The 18450-nt window shown below is 54.1% G+C and overlaps 1 protein-coding gene across 2 annotated transcripts in view; it reads right to left on the bottom strand.

Moving 5' to 3' along the window:
• Positions 1 to 11226: 11226 nt before the first annotated feature.
• The window catches only part of PRKD2 (protein kinase D2), a 30047-nt gene continuing 22823 nt past the window's right edge, over positions 11227 to 18450 (bottom strand). For both annotated transcript variants that reach the window (XM_054710292.1, XM_054710293.1), the window contains exons 16-19: positions 15962 to 16060; positions 15271 to 15538; positions 11926 to 12011; positions 11227 to 11678 (exon numbers count right to left, since the gene is read on the bottom strand). In XM_054710292.1, coding sequence (XP_054566267.1) covers positions 11466 to 11678; positions 11926 to 12011; positions 15271 to 15538; positions 15962 to 16060 — 666 coding nt within the window. In that variant the 3' untranslated portion in view covers positions 11227 to 11465. The remainder of the gene's footprint in view (positions 11679 to 11925; positions 12012 to 15270; positions 15539 to 15961; positions 16061 to 18450) is intronic.

Here is an 18450-nt window from a genome sequence, read left to right on the forward strand (position 1 = left end):
TTATTTCATAAATACATAAATTTTCTTGAATTTAGCAGACAGTACTCGTATTATTTATAATTTATAGTGGCGGCAAAAAGTCTAGCGCTGGCCTTGAAAGTGACACAACTTACGTTACGGAAAATTCAGAGGAAAAATAATACAAGTTAGTATTGTTATTATTTAGAAAGAAATATAGGATTAAAATAATTTTTAAAATATAGTTACTGTATAACAATCAAATTAATTTAATTTATAAACTAACAATAAAATATGTTCATGTAATTATGTACCTACTTACTGTGTTTTTAAGCAACTGTATATAATAATTTATAATATAATTTTAAATTATGTTTTTTAGATTTTTAACATAATGAGTAAGAAAAGAGGATGCAAATTCAACGATGATCTAAGAAGTGAATTTCCTTTTATTAAAAAAACCAAAAGCGATTACAATATAGACCAAATTTTTAATCAAGAACCGCTCCCCTCCCCCCAACCCAACCCACCCCCGGTCAATGGTGTCCCGCTTTACCAATGTTAAAATCTGGTCACCTGCCAAAACCGGTTTGGCTCAGTGGATAGAGCGTTGGCCTGCGGACTGAAGAGTCCCAGGTTCGATTCCAGTCAAGGGCATGTACCTTGGTTGCGGGCACATCCCCAGTAGGGGGCGTGCGGGAGGCAGGTGATTGATGTTTCTCTCTCATCGATGTTTCTAACTCTCTATCTCTCTCCCTTCCTCTCTGTAAAAAATCAATAAAATATATTTTTTAAAAAATCTGGTCACCTTACTCAATTCCCCCGTATGTATAATGGGCATTAGAATGCAGCCTACCACATAGAGTTGTTACAGGGATTAAGGGATATATTTGCCAAGTGCTTGAAGTGGTGCCTTCCACGTATAAAGAGCCACAGAAGGGTCTGATGAATAAGTAAAAAATAATCTAGAGTCCAAAGGGAAAACATAAGCCTGGACTTTAGTAGAGACAAACTTTATTCAATCCCCATCCTGTTTAAGGCAGACCTAATCTGTCCTCAATGACCTCAAGTCTCCAACTTGGGGAGATGATTGGGACTGATGAAAGGGGGGTCTGGAGAGCTCACTTTCAAACCAGACCTCCTCCGTAGTTAGTGTTTGGGGTGATGTCAGGATTGGCTTTTCACCCCCGTTGTGCGTGCAAAACCAGGTGAACCATGTGCTGTATGAAATATTGGATCTCCAGCTGATTTAGGGTTCTGGTCTAGCAGGCATTTGAAGATGGGCATTCCTAGGAAGACAAATTAAAATCACTGAATAAAGGAGTAAAACCAAATTTTGAAGCCAGAGGGAGTTGAGAGGGTTCCGAGAAGGAAGTGAAGTGAGCTGCTTGGTTGGTGGAGTCCGAACAGCAGTAGCAACAATTCTGCAGATTTCCTTTTTGGCCTCTCGATGTTCTTATTGATAACTAGAGGCCTGGTGCACAACATTTGTGCACGGGTGCAGTCCCTAGGCCTGGCTAGCGATCAAAACGCAAGCATCTGGCATGGAAGGGCAGGATCTCAGCTGACCTCTGGGCCCTGGGCAGCACCTGGGTCCCCGGGGCCCCCGCCTCCACCTGAGTCATTGGGCCCCAGCCCAGCTCCCTCAGCACCTGGGAGCTGGGCGGCAGCCCCGCCCCCTGCCGCCACCACTGGTCGCCATCTGGGGGGCCATTGGTGGGGCAATCAGGCCCCTGCCTGGCTCACTCAGTGCCTGGGAGCCGGGCGGCAACCCCACCTCCCGCCACCGCCTTGGTCACCATCCGGGGGCAGGCACACGTCATAGCAAATGGTCAAACGCCTGGTGGAGGGGACAATTTGCATATCAGGCTTTTATTATAGGGGATGACGATGCCTGCAGAGTTCCTGGAAATAAACCTGCAGCATTGCTGCCAACCACAGCCCACAAGTCCCTCCCCTGGCAGCCCCTAAACTGGGCACAAACGTCGTCCAAATATGGTTGGAGGCCATGCGGAATCCTCGGAGGTCACTGCCAAGCACCTGGTTGGGGCATGTAGGAGGCAGCAGATTGATGTTTTGCTCTCACATCAATGTTCCTCTCTCGCTCTCTCTCCCTCTCACAGCTTCTTTGGATCCGAATGAAAAAGGAGATCACAGTCATCCTGGATCTTGTCTACATGGTGATTTTCAGCCTTCACAGGACTCGTCAGATCTCTTACCTCTGTGAGGAGTTTGGGGTTTGAGAGGAGAACGAGTGAAATGTGGGTGTAATAGAAGGAGATCAAAACTCTGATAAGGGCTTACATATTGGCAAGATCATATTGGTAGGTAGACAGCAGTCATGCGTAACCCACACCACTATTCCATAACCCAGATGTCCAGGGGAGGTACCAGACCTGCCCCGGGTCTCAGACCTCCCTCCCCGGCCCGAAATGCCCTCCCAGAATACAGACCTCTATCCAGGGCTCAGACCTAGATCCGGGTCCCAGACCATCATGGAGGAGCCGAGAAGATTATCGTGGGGCCCAAGCCTCAAACACAGAATCCAGTCCTGTATTAGGGGTGTAGTTCCCATTTGTAACCCAGACCACCATTCCATAACCCAGATGTCCAGGTGAGGTACCAGACCGCCCCCCGCGGCTCATACCTCCCTTCCCTGCCCGAACTGCCCTCACAGGACCCAGACCTCCATCTGGGGCTCAGACATACATCTGGATCCCAGACCATCATGGCGGGGCCGAGAAGATTATTCCCGGGCCCAGGCCTCAAACACAGAATCCAGTCGTGTATCAAGGGTGTAGCTATCCATCTGTACCCAAAACACCATTCAAAAACCCATATGTCCAGTTGAGGTCAAGACCACCCCCTGGAGCCCAGACCTCCCTCCCTGGCTCGAAATGCCCTCCCAGGACCCAGACCTCCATCCGGGGCTCAGACCTACTTCCGGTTCCCCGACCTTTATGGCGAGGACCAGAAGGCCATTCCGGGGGCCCAGACTAGAATCCAGTGCCTATTCCCTTATTGGAGTCTAAATATCCAGGCTAGTCCTGACCACCATTTCATCATCCCGGGGTCCTGCCCTTGACCCAAACCTCCCACCTGGGCCCATAGCGCCCCCTAGTGACCACACCTCTCTCCCAGCACCCAGGCCAACATCTGGGGTTCAGACCTACATCCGGGTCCCAGACCTTCATGGTGGGGCCGAGAAGGCCGACACAGGCCCATGCCTCAAACACAGAACCCAGGTTGTATCAGGGGACTAGATCTCAATGCATATCCCAGACCACCATTCCATAACCCAGATGTCCAGGTGAGGTACCAGACCGGCCCCCCCCACCCCCCGCCCCCGGACCCAGACCTTTCTCCCTGGCTCGAACTGACCTCCCAGCACCCAGACCTTCATCCGGGTCCCAGATCTATATCCGGGTCCCAGACCTTCATGGAGGGGCCGAGAAGGCCAACACGGGGCCTAGGCCTCAAAGACAGAATCCAGTCTTGTATCAGGGGAAGAGATTTCCATCCGTAACCCAGACCACCATTCCATAACACAGATGTCTAGGTGAGGTACCAGACCTCCCCCCCGGGGCCAGACAACACTCCTCTGCCCGAATGACCCTCCCAGAATCCAGACCTCTATCCGGGGCTCGGACCTACATCCGGGTCCCAGGCCACAAACATTGAATACAGTGTTGTATCAGGGGACTAGTTCTCAAAGCCTAACCCAGACCACTATTCCATAACCCAGATGTCCAGATGAGGTACCAGACTGCACCCCCGGGGCCCAGACCTCCCTCCCTGGCCAAACTGCCCTCCCAGGACTCAGACCTCCATCTGGGGCTCAGACCTATATCCGGGTCCCAGACCATCATGGCGGGGCCGAGAAGATTATCCCCGGGCCCAGGCCTCAAACACAATCGGTCTTGTATCAGGGGTGTAGTTCTGCATCTGTAACCCAGCCCACCATTCCATAACCCAGATGTCCAGGTGAGTAGCAGACCGCCCCTGGGGGCCCAGACCTACCTCCCTTGCCCGAACTGCCCTCCCAGGACCCAGACCTCCATTCGGGGCTCAGACCTACTTCTGGGTCCCAGAGGTTTATGGCGAGGACCAGATGGCCATTCCGGGGACCCATACTAGAACCCAGTGCCTATTCCCTTATTGGAGTCTAAATATCCAGGCTAGTCCTGACCACCATTTCATCATCCCGAGAGCCAGCCCTTGACCCAATCCTCCCACCTGGGCCCATAGCGCCTCCTAGTGACCAAACCTCTCTCCCAGCTCCCAGAGGTACATCCGGGGCTCAGATCAACATCCAGGTCCCAGACCTTCATGGCAGGGCCTAGAAGGCCAACCCGGGGCCAGGGCCTCAAACACAGAATCCAGTCTTGTATCAGGGGTGTATTTCTCCATCTGTAACCGTGACCACCATTCCATAACCCAGATGTCCAGGTGAGGTACCAGACCGCCCCCGGGGCCCAGACCTCCCTCCCTGGCTCGATCTGCCCTCACAGGACCCAGACCTCCATCCGGGTCCTAGACCTTCATGGCAGGGCCTAGAAGGCCAACCTGGGCCCAGGCCACAAACTTTGAACACAGTCTTGTATCAGGCGACTCAATCTCCATGCGTAACCCACACCACCATTCCATAACCCAGATGTCCAGTTGAGTAGCAGACCGCCCCCATGGGCTCAGACCTCCCTCCCTGGCCCGAACTGCCCTCACAGGACCCAGACCTCCATCCGGGGCTCAGACCTACTTCCGGGTCCCTGACCTTTATGGCGAGGACCAGAAGGCCATTCCGGGGACCTAGACTAGAACTCAGTGCCTATTGCTTTATTAGAGTCTAAATATCCAGGCTAGTCCTGACCACCATTGCATCATCCAGAGGTCCTGCCCTTGACCCAAACCTCCCCCCCTGGGCCCATAGCGCCCCCTAGTGACCACACCTCTCTCCCAGCACCCAGGCCAACATCTGGGGTTCAGACCTACATCCGGGTCCCTGACCTTCATGGCGGGGCCGAGAAGGCCGACACAGGCCAAAGCCTCAAACACAGAATCCAGGTTGTATCAGGAGACTAGATCTCAATGCGTATCCCAGACCACTGTTCCATAACCCAGATGTCCAGGTGCGGTACCAGACCGGCCCCGGGGCTCAGACCTCCCTCCCCGGCCCAAACTGCCCTTCCAGGACCCAGACCTCCATCCGGGTCCTAGACCTTCATGGCGGGGCCAAGGGGGCCAAGAAGGCCAACTGGGGCCCAGGCCACAAACTTTGAGCACAGAGTTGTATCAGGTGACTAGATCTCCATGCATAACTCTGACCACCATTCCATAACCCAGATGTCTAGGTGAGGTATCACACCGCCTCCCCCCCCCCCCCCCGCGCCCCCCCCCCCCCCCTCCCGTCCCAGACCTTTCTCCCAGGCTCGAACTGCCCTCCCAGCACCCAGACCTTCATCTGGGTCCCAGACCTTTATGGCGAGGACCAGATGGCCATTCCGGGGACCCATACTAGAACCCAGTGCCTATTGCTTTATTGGAGTCTAAATATCCATGCTAGTCCTGACCACCATTTCAACATCCCGAGTGCCAGCCCTTGACCCAATCTTCCCACCTGGGCACATAGCGCCTCCTAGTGACCACACCTCTCTCCCAGCTCCCAGAGATACATCCGGGGCTCAGATGGACATCCGGGTCCCAGACCTTCATGGCGGGGCGAGAAGGCCAACCCGGGGCCAGGGCCTCAAACACAGAATCCAGTCTTGTATCAGGGGTGTATTTCTCCATCTGTAACCGAGACCACCATTCCATAACCCAGATGTCCAGGTGAGGTACCAGACCGCCCCCGGGGCCCAGACCTCCCTCCCTGGCTCGATCTGCCCTCACAGGACCCAGACCTCCATCCGGGGCTCAGACCTAAATCCGGGTCCCAGACCTTCATGGCGGGGCCGAGAAGGCCTACTGGGGCCCAGGCCACAAACTTTGAGCACAGTGTTGTATCAGGCGGCTCGATCTCCATGCGTAACCCACACCACCATTCCATAACCCAGATGTCCAGGTGAGGTACCAGACCGCCCCCATGGGCTCAGACCTCCATTGGGGTCCCACACCATCATGGCGGGGCCGAGAAGATTATCCCGGGGTCCAGGCCTCAAACAGAATCCAGTCTTGTATCAGGGGTGGAGTTCTCCATCTTTAAACCAGACCACTATTTTATAACCTAGATGTCCAGGTGAGGTACCAGTCCGCCCCCCGGGGCCCAGACCTCCCTCCCTGGCTCGAACTGTCCTCACAGCACCCAGGCCTCCAACCAGGACTCAGACCTTCATCCAGGTCCCCATCTTTTATGGCGAGGACCAGAAGGCCATTCCGGGGACCCATACTAGAACCCAGTGCCTATTCCCTTATTGGATTGTAAAAATATCCAGGCTAGTCCTGACCACCATTTCATCATCCCGAGGTCCTGCCCTTGACCCAAACCTCCCACCTGGGCCCATAGCGCCCCCTAGTGACCACACCTCTCTTCTAGCACCCAGGCCAACATCTGGGGTTCAGACCTACATTCGGGTCCCAGACCTTCATGGTTGGGGCCCATAAGATTATACCGGGGCCCAGGCCTGAAACTCAGATTCCAGTCTTGTATCAGGGGGTAGATCTTCATCTGTAACCCTGACCACCATTCCATAACCCAGATGTCCAGGTGAGGAACCAGACTGCCCCCCAGTGCCCAGACCTCCCTCCCCCGGCCCAAACTGCCCTCCCAGGACCCAGACCTCCATCCGGGGCTCAGACCTACATCCGGGTCCCAGACCATCATGGCGGGGCCCAGAAGATTCCGGGGCCCAGGCCTCAAACATAGAATCCAGTCTTCTATCAGGGGTGTAGTTCTCCATCTGTAACCCAGACCACCAAGTTTTGCTCTCACATCAATGTTTTTCTCTCTCTCTCCCTCTTCCTTTTTCTCTCTCTAAAAATCCATTTTAAAAATATTTTTTAAAAAGCTCAGTGATTACAAACTGAGTCCCACGAAGGGGCCATTAGGGAAGTTGTGGAAGAAGCACAGAAACCCTGATTCATAGGTGGTAGGAATAGGATGAAGTTCCTGCAACAGTCGAGCGTGGAGTTGGGAGGAGTTTTTGAGGAGGGATGTGGGACAATGCTCAAACCATCCTCAGTGATTCTACTTCTAAATTATGTCACTGAGGTATTGGATGACTTCAACATACCTTTTTGGGGAGGGGGGGGGGCGCGGGTGTGGAGGACACAATTCAACCCATATCAGGCCCAGACCACTGCAGTTGCGTTTTAGTCTTGGGTAAAGGTGAAATGAATGATGGGATAAATGTGTGCTGTGGATAAGGTTTTCCCTTCAGGTGCAAGGTCATGTCCTGAATTGTGATTGGCATGGTTGTCATATGTTCCTAGATACCTTGTGCCCTAGGAGCAGGGGCTTGGGAGTAGCTGTTGAGGGTCAGTGACTTGTTGAAATGAACAGAGCAGACAAGAAGACCATCCACATATTGGGTTCGAGAGGAACTGCAAGGAAAAACCAGATCCTTCATATTAGCATTCAGAGTCCGAGAAAAGTAAGCGGGGACTTCAGTGGAACCTTGAGGCGTAACCATCCATCTGTGTGTACTGTTGTTTTTTGTTGTTGTTGTTGTTTTAATATATTTTATTGATTTTTTACAGAGAGGAAGGGAGAAGGGTAGAGAGCTAGAAACATTGATGAGAGAGAAACATGGGTCAGCTGCCTCCTGCACACCCCCTACCGGGGATGTCCCACAACCAAGGTACATGCCCTTGACCGGAATCGAACCTGGGACCTTTCAGTTCACAGGCCGACGCTCTATCCACTGAGCCAAACTGGTTAGGGCCTGTGTGTACTGTTGACAGTCCCAGGTGAGAGCAAGAGGAGACTGTGAATGGACATGCAGAGGGGCCCTGGCCGGTTTGGCTCAGTGGATAGAGCGTCGGCCTGCGGACTGAAGGGTCCCAGGTTCGATTGCGGCCAAGGGCACATGCCTGGGGTTGCAGGCTCGATCCCCAGTAGGGGGCGTGCAGGAGGCAGCCAATCCATGATTCTCTGTCATCATTGATGTTTCTATCTCTCTGTTCCTCTCCCTTCATCTCTAAAGTCAATAAAAATATATTTAAAAAAAGAAAGCAAAAGGGATGCTCATATCGTAAAGTGGGTGGTGTCTGAGGTGTAGCTAGAGGCCAGGCTGGTGTTGGGTTGAGAACTCATGGGAACCTGGGTCTGACTATTTGTTCCTGGTTGGACTAACCATATCCCAATGGTAACATCGGGGTCCTTGATGGAGAAGATGGGAGTGTTGCAGGGGCTGGAGGCAGGTATGAGAAGGCCATGAATGGTGGGTGGGAGGCCCTGGAGAGCCTCGGGTGTCAGAGCACGCTCAGGAAGCTTCCAGAGCAGCATGAAAAGATCTCTTTCCACTTTCAGAGGTTCAGCCTCCGAGATGCACCTGCGTCGGTTGAGTTGGAGAATCAGGAATGCCGCTCAGCATAGCACAGCTTGTGGGCCTGAGGGAGGGGTCGGTGGGTTGTTTGCTTGTGAGGTGAGGAAGGGTAGTGGACCAGGATGGACAGGAGCAGTCAGGGACTGAGAGAGAGACGCTCTCTCATAAATGTAAAATGTTAGCATTTCAGATTTATAGAACATCGTCTCCAGAAAGATTTACTGAAGTAATTTGAGTGAAAAACTGGCTGGGAGCCCTGGCTGGATAGCTCAGTTGGTTAGATTGCCATCCTGCTACGCCAAGGCTGCAGGTCAGATCCCTGGTCAGGCCACGTACAGGAACCAGCCAGTGGCCCTGGCTGATGTCCAGGTGAGGTACCAGTCCCAGTTCAGTTGGCTAGGCATTGTCCCAGGCACCAGGAGGTGGCCAGTTTGATTCCCGGTCAAGGGCACATGCCCAACTTTTGGGCTCCATCCCTGATAGGGGGCATGCAGGAGGCAGCCGATGGATGTTGCATTCTTACATCAATGTTTCTCTCTCTTCCTCTCTCTAAAAATCAATCCTAATTTATAAATAAATAAATGGGGGGGGGGGGGCGGAGAAACTGTGTTGGGTAGTAAGGGACCTAACAAGACAGAGAATGGCTTAGACAAGGGTAAACCATGTGGCAAATTGTGGCATCTCATCACAGCCATTGCTATGTACCGGCGGGGGGGGGTGGGGGGGGGGCTGCTGTGAGATACCGGGTGGGGTGGCTCCTGTATCTACTCATATGGTGGTAGCCAGGTCATTCATGGGGAGGGTCATGGCCCTCTGTGGGCTGAGGGGCATTTATGGACAAAAGGGGAAGGTCTGCTGGAAGGCAGTCATTGGGGAGACTGAATCTTAGGCTTAAGTTCCTTTGTGTGTTGTAAAGCTGGACAGTCTCAAGTCCAATGTTCCTTTACAGTATCCACATGTGTCTCTCTATCAAGATTAGGTTTTGTGGTATCTGATGGCCTTGATAAAATTGACATTTTTGTCTCTAATTGTTTAAGTTGTAGGACCTTAAAGTGTATTTGATTTATCTGCCATGGCATCCTCATAATGTTGGGCTATCTCATGAAATTCTGTAATGGAGGCATTTTTTTCAGAAATGGTGGTGACCGAGACACCCCAGGCCCTGCCCTTGGGGGTTCACCATCCAGTGGGGAGATAATCCTGTGCCCAGACAGTGTTTGTTTTTAATATTTATTTCAGAGAGGGAGAGAAAAATCAATGATGAAAGGGAATCGTTGATCAGCCGCCTCCTGCACACCCCCCACTGGGGTGGAGCCTGCAACCCAGACATGTGCCCTTGACCAGAATTGAACCGGGACCCTTCAGTCCACAGGCTGACGCTCTATCCACTAAGCCAAATCGGCTAGGGCAACATTATGTTTTTCTTATCATGTCTCTAATTCTGGTCTCAGAATATTAAACCTAGTGGCCAAGACAGAATTGTTAAGGATCAGGCCTTGAGTAGTCTTCCCATACATTTCCTAGCCTGGGTCTGTCCTTGGAGATGGCTTTGTCCCTCTACTGCTTACATTCCTGGATCGCAGGTCAGTTGTAGAGGGAGAGGCCCTCAGGATGGAGTCTAAGAGACATCCCCCACTAGTGTGAGCTTGGGTTACGTCTCAGAGGTGTGCTAGTTCATCTGGAGATCCTCGTGGACTAAGACTCACTTAGCTTTCTCAGATCAAAGGGCTGCAGCTCCGGAACCCAGGCCGGCAGATGGACTAGTTGATATAAACTGGGAAGAGATGAAGAGCAAGCTCCAGGCGCTGACTGGCCTCAACTGGCTGCTAAACCCTGCCGGTCCTGCAGCTGTGTGAGTCTGAGCGTGACCACGTGGAGATGTGTCTGCTTACAACCCCAGGGCCTAGACGCCAGCTCAGAAAACTGGTCCTCCCTGACCCCCAGGCTCCCTGTAGGCTGCCCTACCCGCCTGGGCTCCCCCTCCCAGCCCTGCCCACTCTGGGCCATCACTGTCTGGGCACAGGACTGTCTCCCCACTGGGTGGTGAACCCCCAAGGGCAGGGCCTGGGGTGTCTCGGTCACCACCATCCCCATGTTCACAGCATCCATCACCCTGCACAGTGTGACAAATGGATGAACCAGAGAATGAGCCCATTCAGTGTGTGGAAGTCATCACATCAGTTTAAAACAGAAAATACTGTGTGCCAGGTTTACACTATGGGCCAGGCCTCTGCTAGCTGCGTTGTCATTATTAATAGCTGTGATGGGTAATGACAACACCAAATAGAAAATGCATCAAACAAGCCATGGGATTCTTGCTTTCCTCTAAATACGTCCCTTCTCTATCCATTCTCCCCCTCCAGTCATATTCCTTCCATCTCTCCTCCATTTCTAACTCGTTTTTAAATATATATTTTTATTGATTTCAGAGAAGGAGAGAGAATTACTGATCAGCTGCCTCCTGCACGCCCCACACAGGTGATCGACCTGGGAACCAAACGGTGACCTCCTGGTTCATTGGTCTGCGCTCAACCACTGAGCCACCGGCCAGCCGCCGGGGGTGGGGGGGATTTCTAACTCTTCATCTATTACTCTCCCCTCTTCTCCTTATGCCACCTCTATACCTTCCCCCTCCCAGTCTCCCCTCCTGGCAACCCTCCCTCTATATTATCCAGCCATTAGCCTCCTTCCAACCCTCCCCCATTCTGCCCCTCCTCCCCAGCTCTCCCACCCCCTCCTTTGCAGGCAGCCCTCCTTCCAGGTGAACAGCAGACTGAGGATCCAGAGGTGTGGCCAGAGACCGTGGCCCCGGGGCCAGAGATGAGTCCGTTTTAATGGTTGGGGAATTAACTTTGGAAACAACTCCCCGCACCCCCGCCATGCTCCTTCCCGGGGCGTGTCCCATCCAGTTGGGGCAGAAGTCGCTTCCCCTAGAGCAGTCCGTCGCTGGGAAGGGGAGGAGGGCCGCTTCCCGAGGGGAGGGCGGGAGGTCAGCGTCCGGAGGCGGCAGGGCGCGGGCGCGGAGCCTCAGAGGACGCTGATGCGCTGGGCCAGCCCCTGCATCTCGTGATCCTGCGCGGGGAGGGCCCCGCCGAGCTCCATGTCGGCGGGCAGCCCCGGCCCGGGCAGCGGGTGCTCCGCCACGAACTGTTCCCAGCGTGCGTCGTCGCTCTCGTGAGTGATGTACCGCTCGCCCATCTTCCCCTCCAGCTCTCGGAGGTCCAGCCAGGTCTGGTACTCCTAGGCCCGGGGAAACAGGGGTCAGCTGGGCGCTGCACCGAGAGCGGCCAACGGCGACGCGGGGCCAGGTACCGCGGAAAGGGAGGCCACGCCCTCACAACCTGCGCAGCCAATAGAGATCTAGCTCTACCCCATAGCCAGCCAATGGGAGGCCCAGCCACGTTCCTGACCCACCGTAATGGGCCACACCCTTCACTACTTGCCCGGCCAATAAGAAAGCCAGCTCCAGCCCCGCCCCCTGCATCACCTGTAACCACGGGTGGCTGAGAGACTTGTCCACGCTGTAGCGCTTGCGCATCTTCACCTGCAGCAGGTTGTTGATGAGGTCTATGGCTGAGGGAGAAGAGAGACAGCTCAAGCCCTGCGGGGTGAGGGCCAACAGGCCACCGGCCTACCTGCTGCCCATCCAGACCTTTTGCACTGGCCCAGATGGCTCAGAGCCTCGCCTGCACCAATCACTCACCCACCCATCCATTTCCTCATTAAATCACAAATTTGTTTCCCCCATACACATGTGGCACACACACTCCAAGTCTCTACCTCAGTTTCCCCATTCCTATGTCATCTTCACAAATTCTGTCACACACAGACACAGGTACATCTGTACTATTCTTCACTTACTATTTTTCTTTAAGCCAACTCATTTGTCCAAGATATAATGTGAAGTGGGCAAGGCAAGGTGAAAAACAGCACGTATTGCCAGGCTGGCATGGCTCAGTGGATAGAGAGCATCGGCCTGCGGACTGAAGGGTCCCGGGTTTGATTCCGGTCAGGGCACATGCCCAAGTTGTGGGCTCAGTCCCCAGTGTGGGACATGCAGGAGGCAGCTGATCAATGATTCTCTCTCATCATTAATGTTTCTTTCACTCTCTGAAATCAATAAAATATATATTTTTAAAAAACCAGCACGTATAATATGCTATCATCTGTGTAAAAAGGGGGAAATAAGAGAATATATGTCCACATATTTGGGAAGAATGGCAGACAAAGGAGAGAGAATTTGCACTGCAGATCCTTCTGTGTATTTAACATTTTGAACCATGTGAATATTGATCCTAAGTAAAAACCGACACAGTTTTGTAAATCACTTCACTTTATAAGGTGAAAATAAATTTATATAAAATGGAAACTTCACATCAGCCTGGTCAGTGGAAATCCAAAGATCACTGGCATGCCCACAGTCAGCAAATGAAAATAAACAGTGTCAGTGGATGGTCGTTGTCACTGGTTTCCTGCGGAGCCCAGAGACCAAGGCCTGTTCCCCGTGAAAAGGAGGGTTCCCGAGTTCCAGGCATTCAAGACAAGCCAGCACTTGTCCGAGGCTCTCCCCTTGATCGGAAGCCTGACGGACAAAGGCCTCACTGTGTGGGCCCCTCTGAGTGCAGGCCTTGTCTACACGGGCCTCCGCTCTGGTCAACACCCACAGGCTCCCTCACGCACATCCGCCCGTTCACATTCACTCACGCACACAACCTACGGAGCGCCTTCCGAGGATCTCCAGGACCACTCCGGTCTCCAGGAATCCTCACTCTCACCGTTTAGTGCTTACCGCTCTCAGGCCCACCGCCGGCTCTTGTCAGCTGCACTGAGTAACCCTCAAGTCACCCCCGTCTCTGCCTGCTCCATGAGGTCACACCCTTCTAGGACCCTTCCCCCCACACACACACTGTTCACAGACCACTCAGCCTTCTCTCCACATGATCCCTTTCTCTCTGAATAATCTCGGTATTCTCAGAATTCAGGACAGTCCGAATCAGGCACATAGTAGGCACTCAACATGTCCTCGTTGAATAAATTGTTGAAAATAAATAATTGTCTTCTTAACCTTCCTCCCATACTCCCTCTGTCCTGAGCTCAGGGCCGCAGGACCTGGCCCTCGTTCTAACTTATTTAGGGTTTCTTCTCTTAGCCCCACCCTTGCCCTAGCCCCACACCTGGCTCGGCCCCAAAGTTGGGGGCGCCAGGACTTAACTTTCCCAGGCAAGTCTCCAAGGCAGCGGCCCAAGTCACAAGGCCCAGCGCCACTGCCTGGCCGCCACACCAAAGCCCCTGCTGCAGGTATCTAAGCTCCGCCTTTCGACGCCCCTCTCCAGGCCGCCCGCGCTCCTCCCCAGCCCAGCGGCTCCCAGGTTCCAGGTGTGACTGGTCTCTAGGCTGGTGGTAATTTCGCAGGCAACTTCAGAGACCCTCCAAGGCCCTGCCCCTCCTCCAGCCACACCCCTAAACCAGCTCCCTTTCACTGGGCCCGCCCCCAGCCCCCAATCCCTAGTCCATCCCAGCACACAGCAAATTAGCCAAGCCCTGTTTAAGCCTGTCCCCTGGCGCCCACCCCCCCACTTTTGCAGGGCTAACCCTTTCAGGGTCATAACCCCAAAGACTACAGGCCCCAGCTAACACCTTGGGAGGATCTGCCTCTTCTCCTGGCCCCCCAGCCCTTCGGCTTCCTCAGGTCCAGTCCCTGCTGGTCTGGTCCCAGACTGGCCACGCCTAGCTTAGCCCCCAAGGCACCAAGAGTCTGTCTTAGCGCTTCTGGCACCGTTTCCAACCCACATAACCTAGTCTAGGCCTGAGTCCGGGGCCTGAGGCCCTGCCCCACAGTTCTAGGTCCAGGGCGCCTTCCAGGTTAAAGATCCTACTCCATGGCTCCACCCCATGGCTAGGCTCCACCCACAGCCCCACCCATGGCCCCACCCATGGCTAAGCTCCACCCACAGCCCCACCCCATGGCCCCACCCCATGGCTAGGCTCCACCCCACGGCCCCACCCAATGGCTAGGCTCCACCCACAGCCCCACCCTGTGGCTAGGCTCCACCCCACGGCCCCACCCCATGGCTAGGCTCCACCCACAGCCCCACTCCATGACCAGGCTCCACCCACAGCCCCACTCCATGGCCAGGCCCACCCCTCCTGGCTCCGCCCACTCTCCCCGCCCAGCCCTCGGCGGGCCGCCCCTCGCCTCCACACACCTCCAGCGGAGATGCGGCTCCAGGGACAAGCCGGGTACATGAAGGCCCCATGGCTAGGCTCCACCCACAGCCCCACCCATGGCTCCACCCACAGCCCCACCCATGGCTCGGCTCCACCCTACGGCTAGGCTCCACCCATAGCCCCACCCCAAGGCTAGGCTCCACCCACAGCCCCACCCATGGCTCCACCCTACAGCTAGGCTCCACCCACAGCCCCACCCCATGGCTAGGCTCCACCCACAGCCCCACCCCAAGGCTAGGCTCCACCCCAGGCCCCACCCCATGGCTAGGCTCCACCCACAGCCCCACCCATGGCCCCACCCATGGCTAAGCTCCACCCACAGCCCCACCCCATGGCTAGGCTCCACCCACAGCCCCACCCCATGGCCAGGCTCCACCCATGGCCCCACTCCATGGCCAGGCTCCACCCACAGCCCCACCCCATGGCTAGGCTCCATCCACAGCCCCATCCCATGGCCCCACCCCATGGCTAGGCTCCACCCCAGGCCCCACCCCATGGCTAGGCTCCACTCCAGGGGCCCCAGGCTGTTTCAGAGCCCACCCCTCCTGGCTCCGCCCACTCTCCCCGCCCAGCCCTCGGCGGGCCGCCCCTCGCCTCCACACACCTCCGGCCGAGATGCGGCTCCAGGGACAAGCCGGGTACATGAAGGCTGCGTTCTGGATCTGGTCGTTGATGTCCTCGTCCTCGTTGAAGGGGAACGTCCCACTGAGGCTGACATACATGATGACGCCCACGGACCACATGTCCAGCGAGCGGTTGTAGCCCTGGTTGAGCAGCACCTCGGGCGCCAGGTAGGCGGGCGTGCCCACCACGGAGCGCCGGAAGGACTTCTCGCCGATGATGCGCGCGAAGCCGAAGTCACACAGCTTCACCTGCCAAGGTGAGGGGCGGGGCCTGAAAGGGTGTTGGGGCTGCACCCCACCCAGGGCCCCCCATCGCGGTATTCCAGAGAGTATGACATATTAGTCTGAGTCCAGGCTCCTCCGCTCACTAGCCAAGTGACTTCCACTCTCCGTGCCTCAGTTTCCTCATCTGTCCGAGGAGGAGGAGGAGGAGGAGGAGGAGGAAGAGGAGGAGGGAGAAGGAGGAGGAGGAGGAAGAGGAGAAGGAGGAGGAGGAGGAGACCAGCGCCACCCCCCAGGGTTGTCAGGAGGCCTCCACGAGTCAATCCATCTAAAGCTCGCAGCACAGCAGACGCCCGGCTCGCAGTGCGTGCTGACAGCGCTACCTGCCACTACCCGTCCCGGGGAACAGCCTTACTAACTGGACTTCCCAGGTTCAGGGACATCACTGACCTGGGGAAACGGGTCGGCTGATGCCAGCAACACGTTCTCTGGTTTCAAGTCACAGTGGACAATGTTCTTGAAGTGCAGGTGCCTCAAAGCCACCAGGATCTGAGGAGAGATGGAGCGGTCAGAGAGAGGACCGGTGCCTGCCCCAGATGTGCCTTCAGCAGCTGCCCTCCGCACCCCACCCATGCCCCTCTCCGCGCCCCTAAGGATGCCCGCTGGGGCCAACGGGGGCATTGGAACACCAAAGGAAAAGCTCAGAACCCAGGACCGGTTACGCCTGAGATAGGAGTTGAACACAAAGCTCTAGAAAGGCTGAGCTGTGCGGCGGTTTTGGGGAGATCCTGAGAGCCTCTGGCGCGTGGTGAGCTCTGGCTAAAAGGAGCTAGCAATACAGCAGTGGCTTTCCAGGAGGTACTAGTGTGTGACTCAATTAAAGCAATTTTTTTTCACCCAGTGTGAAACTAATACAAAACAATACCAGTTCGACATGCGTTATATATCAAACGTACGACTCTTCAGAGGCGGGGGGTATTCTAGAGCCAGTCCTCCCCGGCGGAAAACCTGGCTCTATACTTATTAGCTTGTGACTTTGAGCAAGTCACTTTACCTCTCTGGGCCTCAGTTTTCCCATCTGTAAAATGGGAGCGATGACAGTACCATCCTCATGGGTTGCTGTGAGGCTTAAACAAGTAGATGCATACAAAGTGCTTAGGACAGAGCAAGCTACATGTTAGCTATTATTATTGTTGTTGTTATTGCTTATTATTTTTGTGATGGCCTATTGGTGAACATATTTCTGTTTCAAACAGAGCCTCTCCTGCTGTTATCTGTTAATTGCCGAGTATTCTGGCCAGGTTGGCGTAGCTCAGTGGTTGAGTGTCACCCTATGAACCAGGAGATCATGGTTCAATTCCTGGTCAGGGCTCATTCCCAGGTTGTGGGTTCAATCCCTGGTCAGGACTTGTATAGGAGGCAACCAATTGGTTTCTCTCTCATATCGATGTTTCTTTCTTCTCTCTCTCCCTCCCCCTTCCTCTCTCTCTCTAAAAAATAAAAATAAAAAAAAAATCAATGAAAACATATCCTCAGGAAAGTATTAAAAAATAATTTTTAGCCCTAGCAGGTTTGGCTCAGTGGATAGAGCGTCGGCCTGTGGCCTGAAGGGTCCCAGGTTCAATTCTGGCCAAGGGCACATGCCTGGATTGTGGGCTTGATCCCCAGTAGGGGGTGTGTAAGAGGCAGCCGGTCAATGATTCTCTCCCATCATTGATGTTTCTATCTCTCTATCCCTCTCCCTTCCTCTCTAAAATCAATAAAAACATAAAAAAATAATTTAAAAATAAAGAGTATGTGGCAAAGTGAACTGCTAAAACAAAAAACAAACAAACAAAAAAACAAACCCTGATCCCATTTGTAAGCATTTATCTGTAGGAACCACGGTTTTCCTTGAGTCTGTGAAACAAACAAAATACACGGGAAGTAGAGAGATGTAAGCACGAAGCTGTAATTTCTATCTTAGAATGTAAATATTTGTTTCCGCTGGATGACTTCTGAGGACAGAAATGCTATTTGAAAGCCACTGCGGAGGTCCGGCCTCCTCATGGTACAGACAGGGAGACCGAGGTCCCAGCATGCACTAGCACATCTCCGGCCTCCTGTTTGGTGACTTCCCCGCCCCTAGTGAATGTGGGGAGGAAGGAGGGCAGGTTGGAAGCTAGATAGATCCCGGCTCAAATCTCACCGGACCGTTTCCTGGCCGTGTGACCTTGGGCAGGTCCCAGGCACCTCCCTCCGCCTCAGTTTCCTCACCTGTAAGACGGGTTCTAGTAATACCTACCTCGAAGGGCGGTTGTGAGGCCTAAAGAAGTGAAGGCTGAGCCCAGGACTTGGGGTGGGGCAGGCAAGAAGCAGAAAAACAGAAATCTGCAGAGAGAGAGAGAGAGAGAGAGAGAAGAGCACAGACAGAAAGAGAGGAAGAGAGGGATGACCAGAAAGAGAGACGACCTCGGCTGCAGGAGGCCGCGGTCCCCTCGCCGCCCGGAGTCCGATGAGCCTGCCTCAGTGGCTTCTGACCCCACCTGCAGGCCGACCTGGCAGAGGCACACAGCTCGGGAGAGCGAGGTTGCTGGGCCTGGGTACAGGAGCAGAGCACTGGGGACTTTGTAACCAACAGAGAACGTGTCCCAGGATCAGGTGAGCGACCAGCCAGCTGGGAAGGCCTTTCTAGAAAGGCTGTGAAAAGCAGAAGCCACGAAAGGCAACATTGAACATCGTAAGAGGTACACTCTCTACGGCACATAAACGTCATGCATGAAACGAAGAGGAAAAGAAATCTGGGATAAAAGAATCAAACACCATGACAAGGACCCAAAGTCCCTCATATACAAAGAGTGTTTACAATTCAATAAGAATAATCCAATTGAAAAAAAGGTACAATTCCTGGTCAGGGCACCTACCCAGGTTGTCAATAAACATGAAAATATGGTCAAGCT

Source organism: Eptesicus fuscus, chromosome 21 (assembly GCF_027574615.1).
Source record: "Eptesicus fuscus isolate TK198812 chromosome 21, DD_ASM_mEF_20220401, whole genome shotgun sequence".
Classification (NCBI taxonomy): Eukaryota; Metazoa; Chordata; class Mammalia; order Chiroptera; family Vespertilionidae; genus Eptesicus; species Eptesicus fuscus.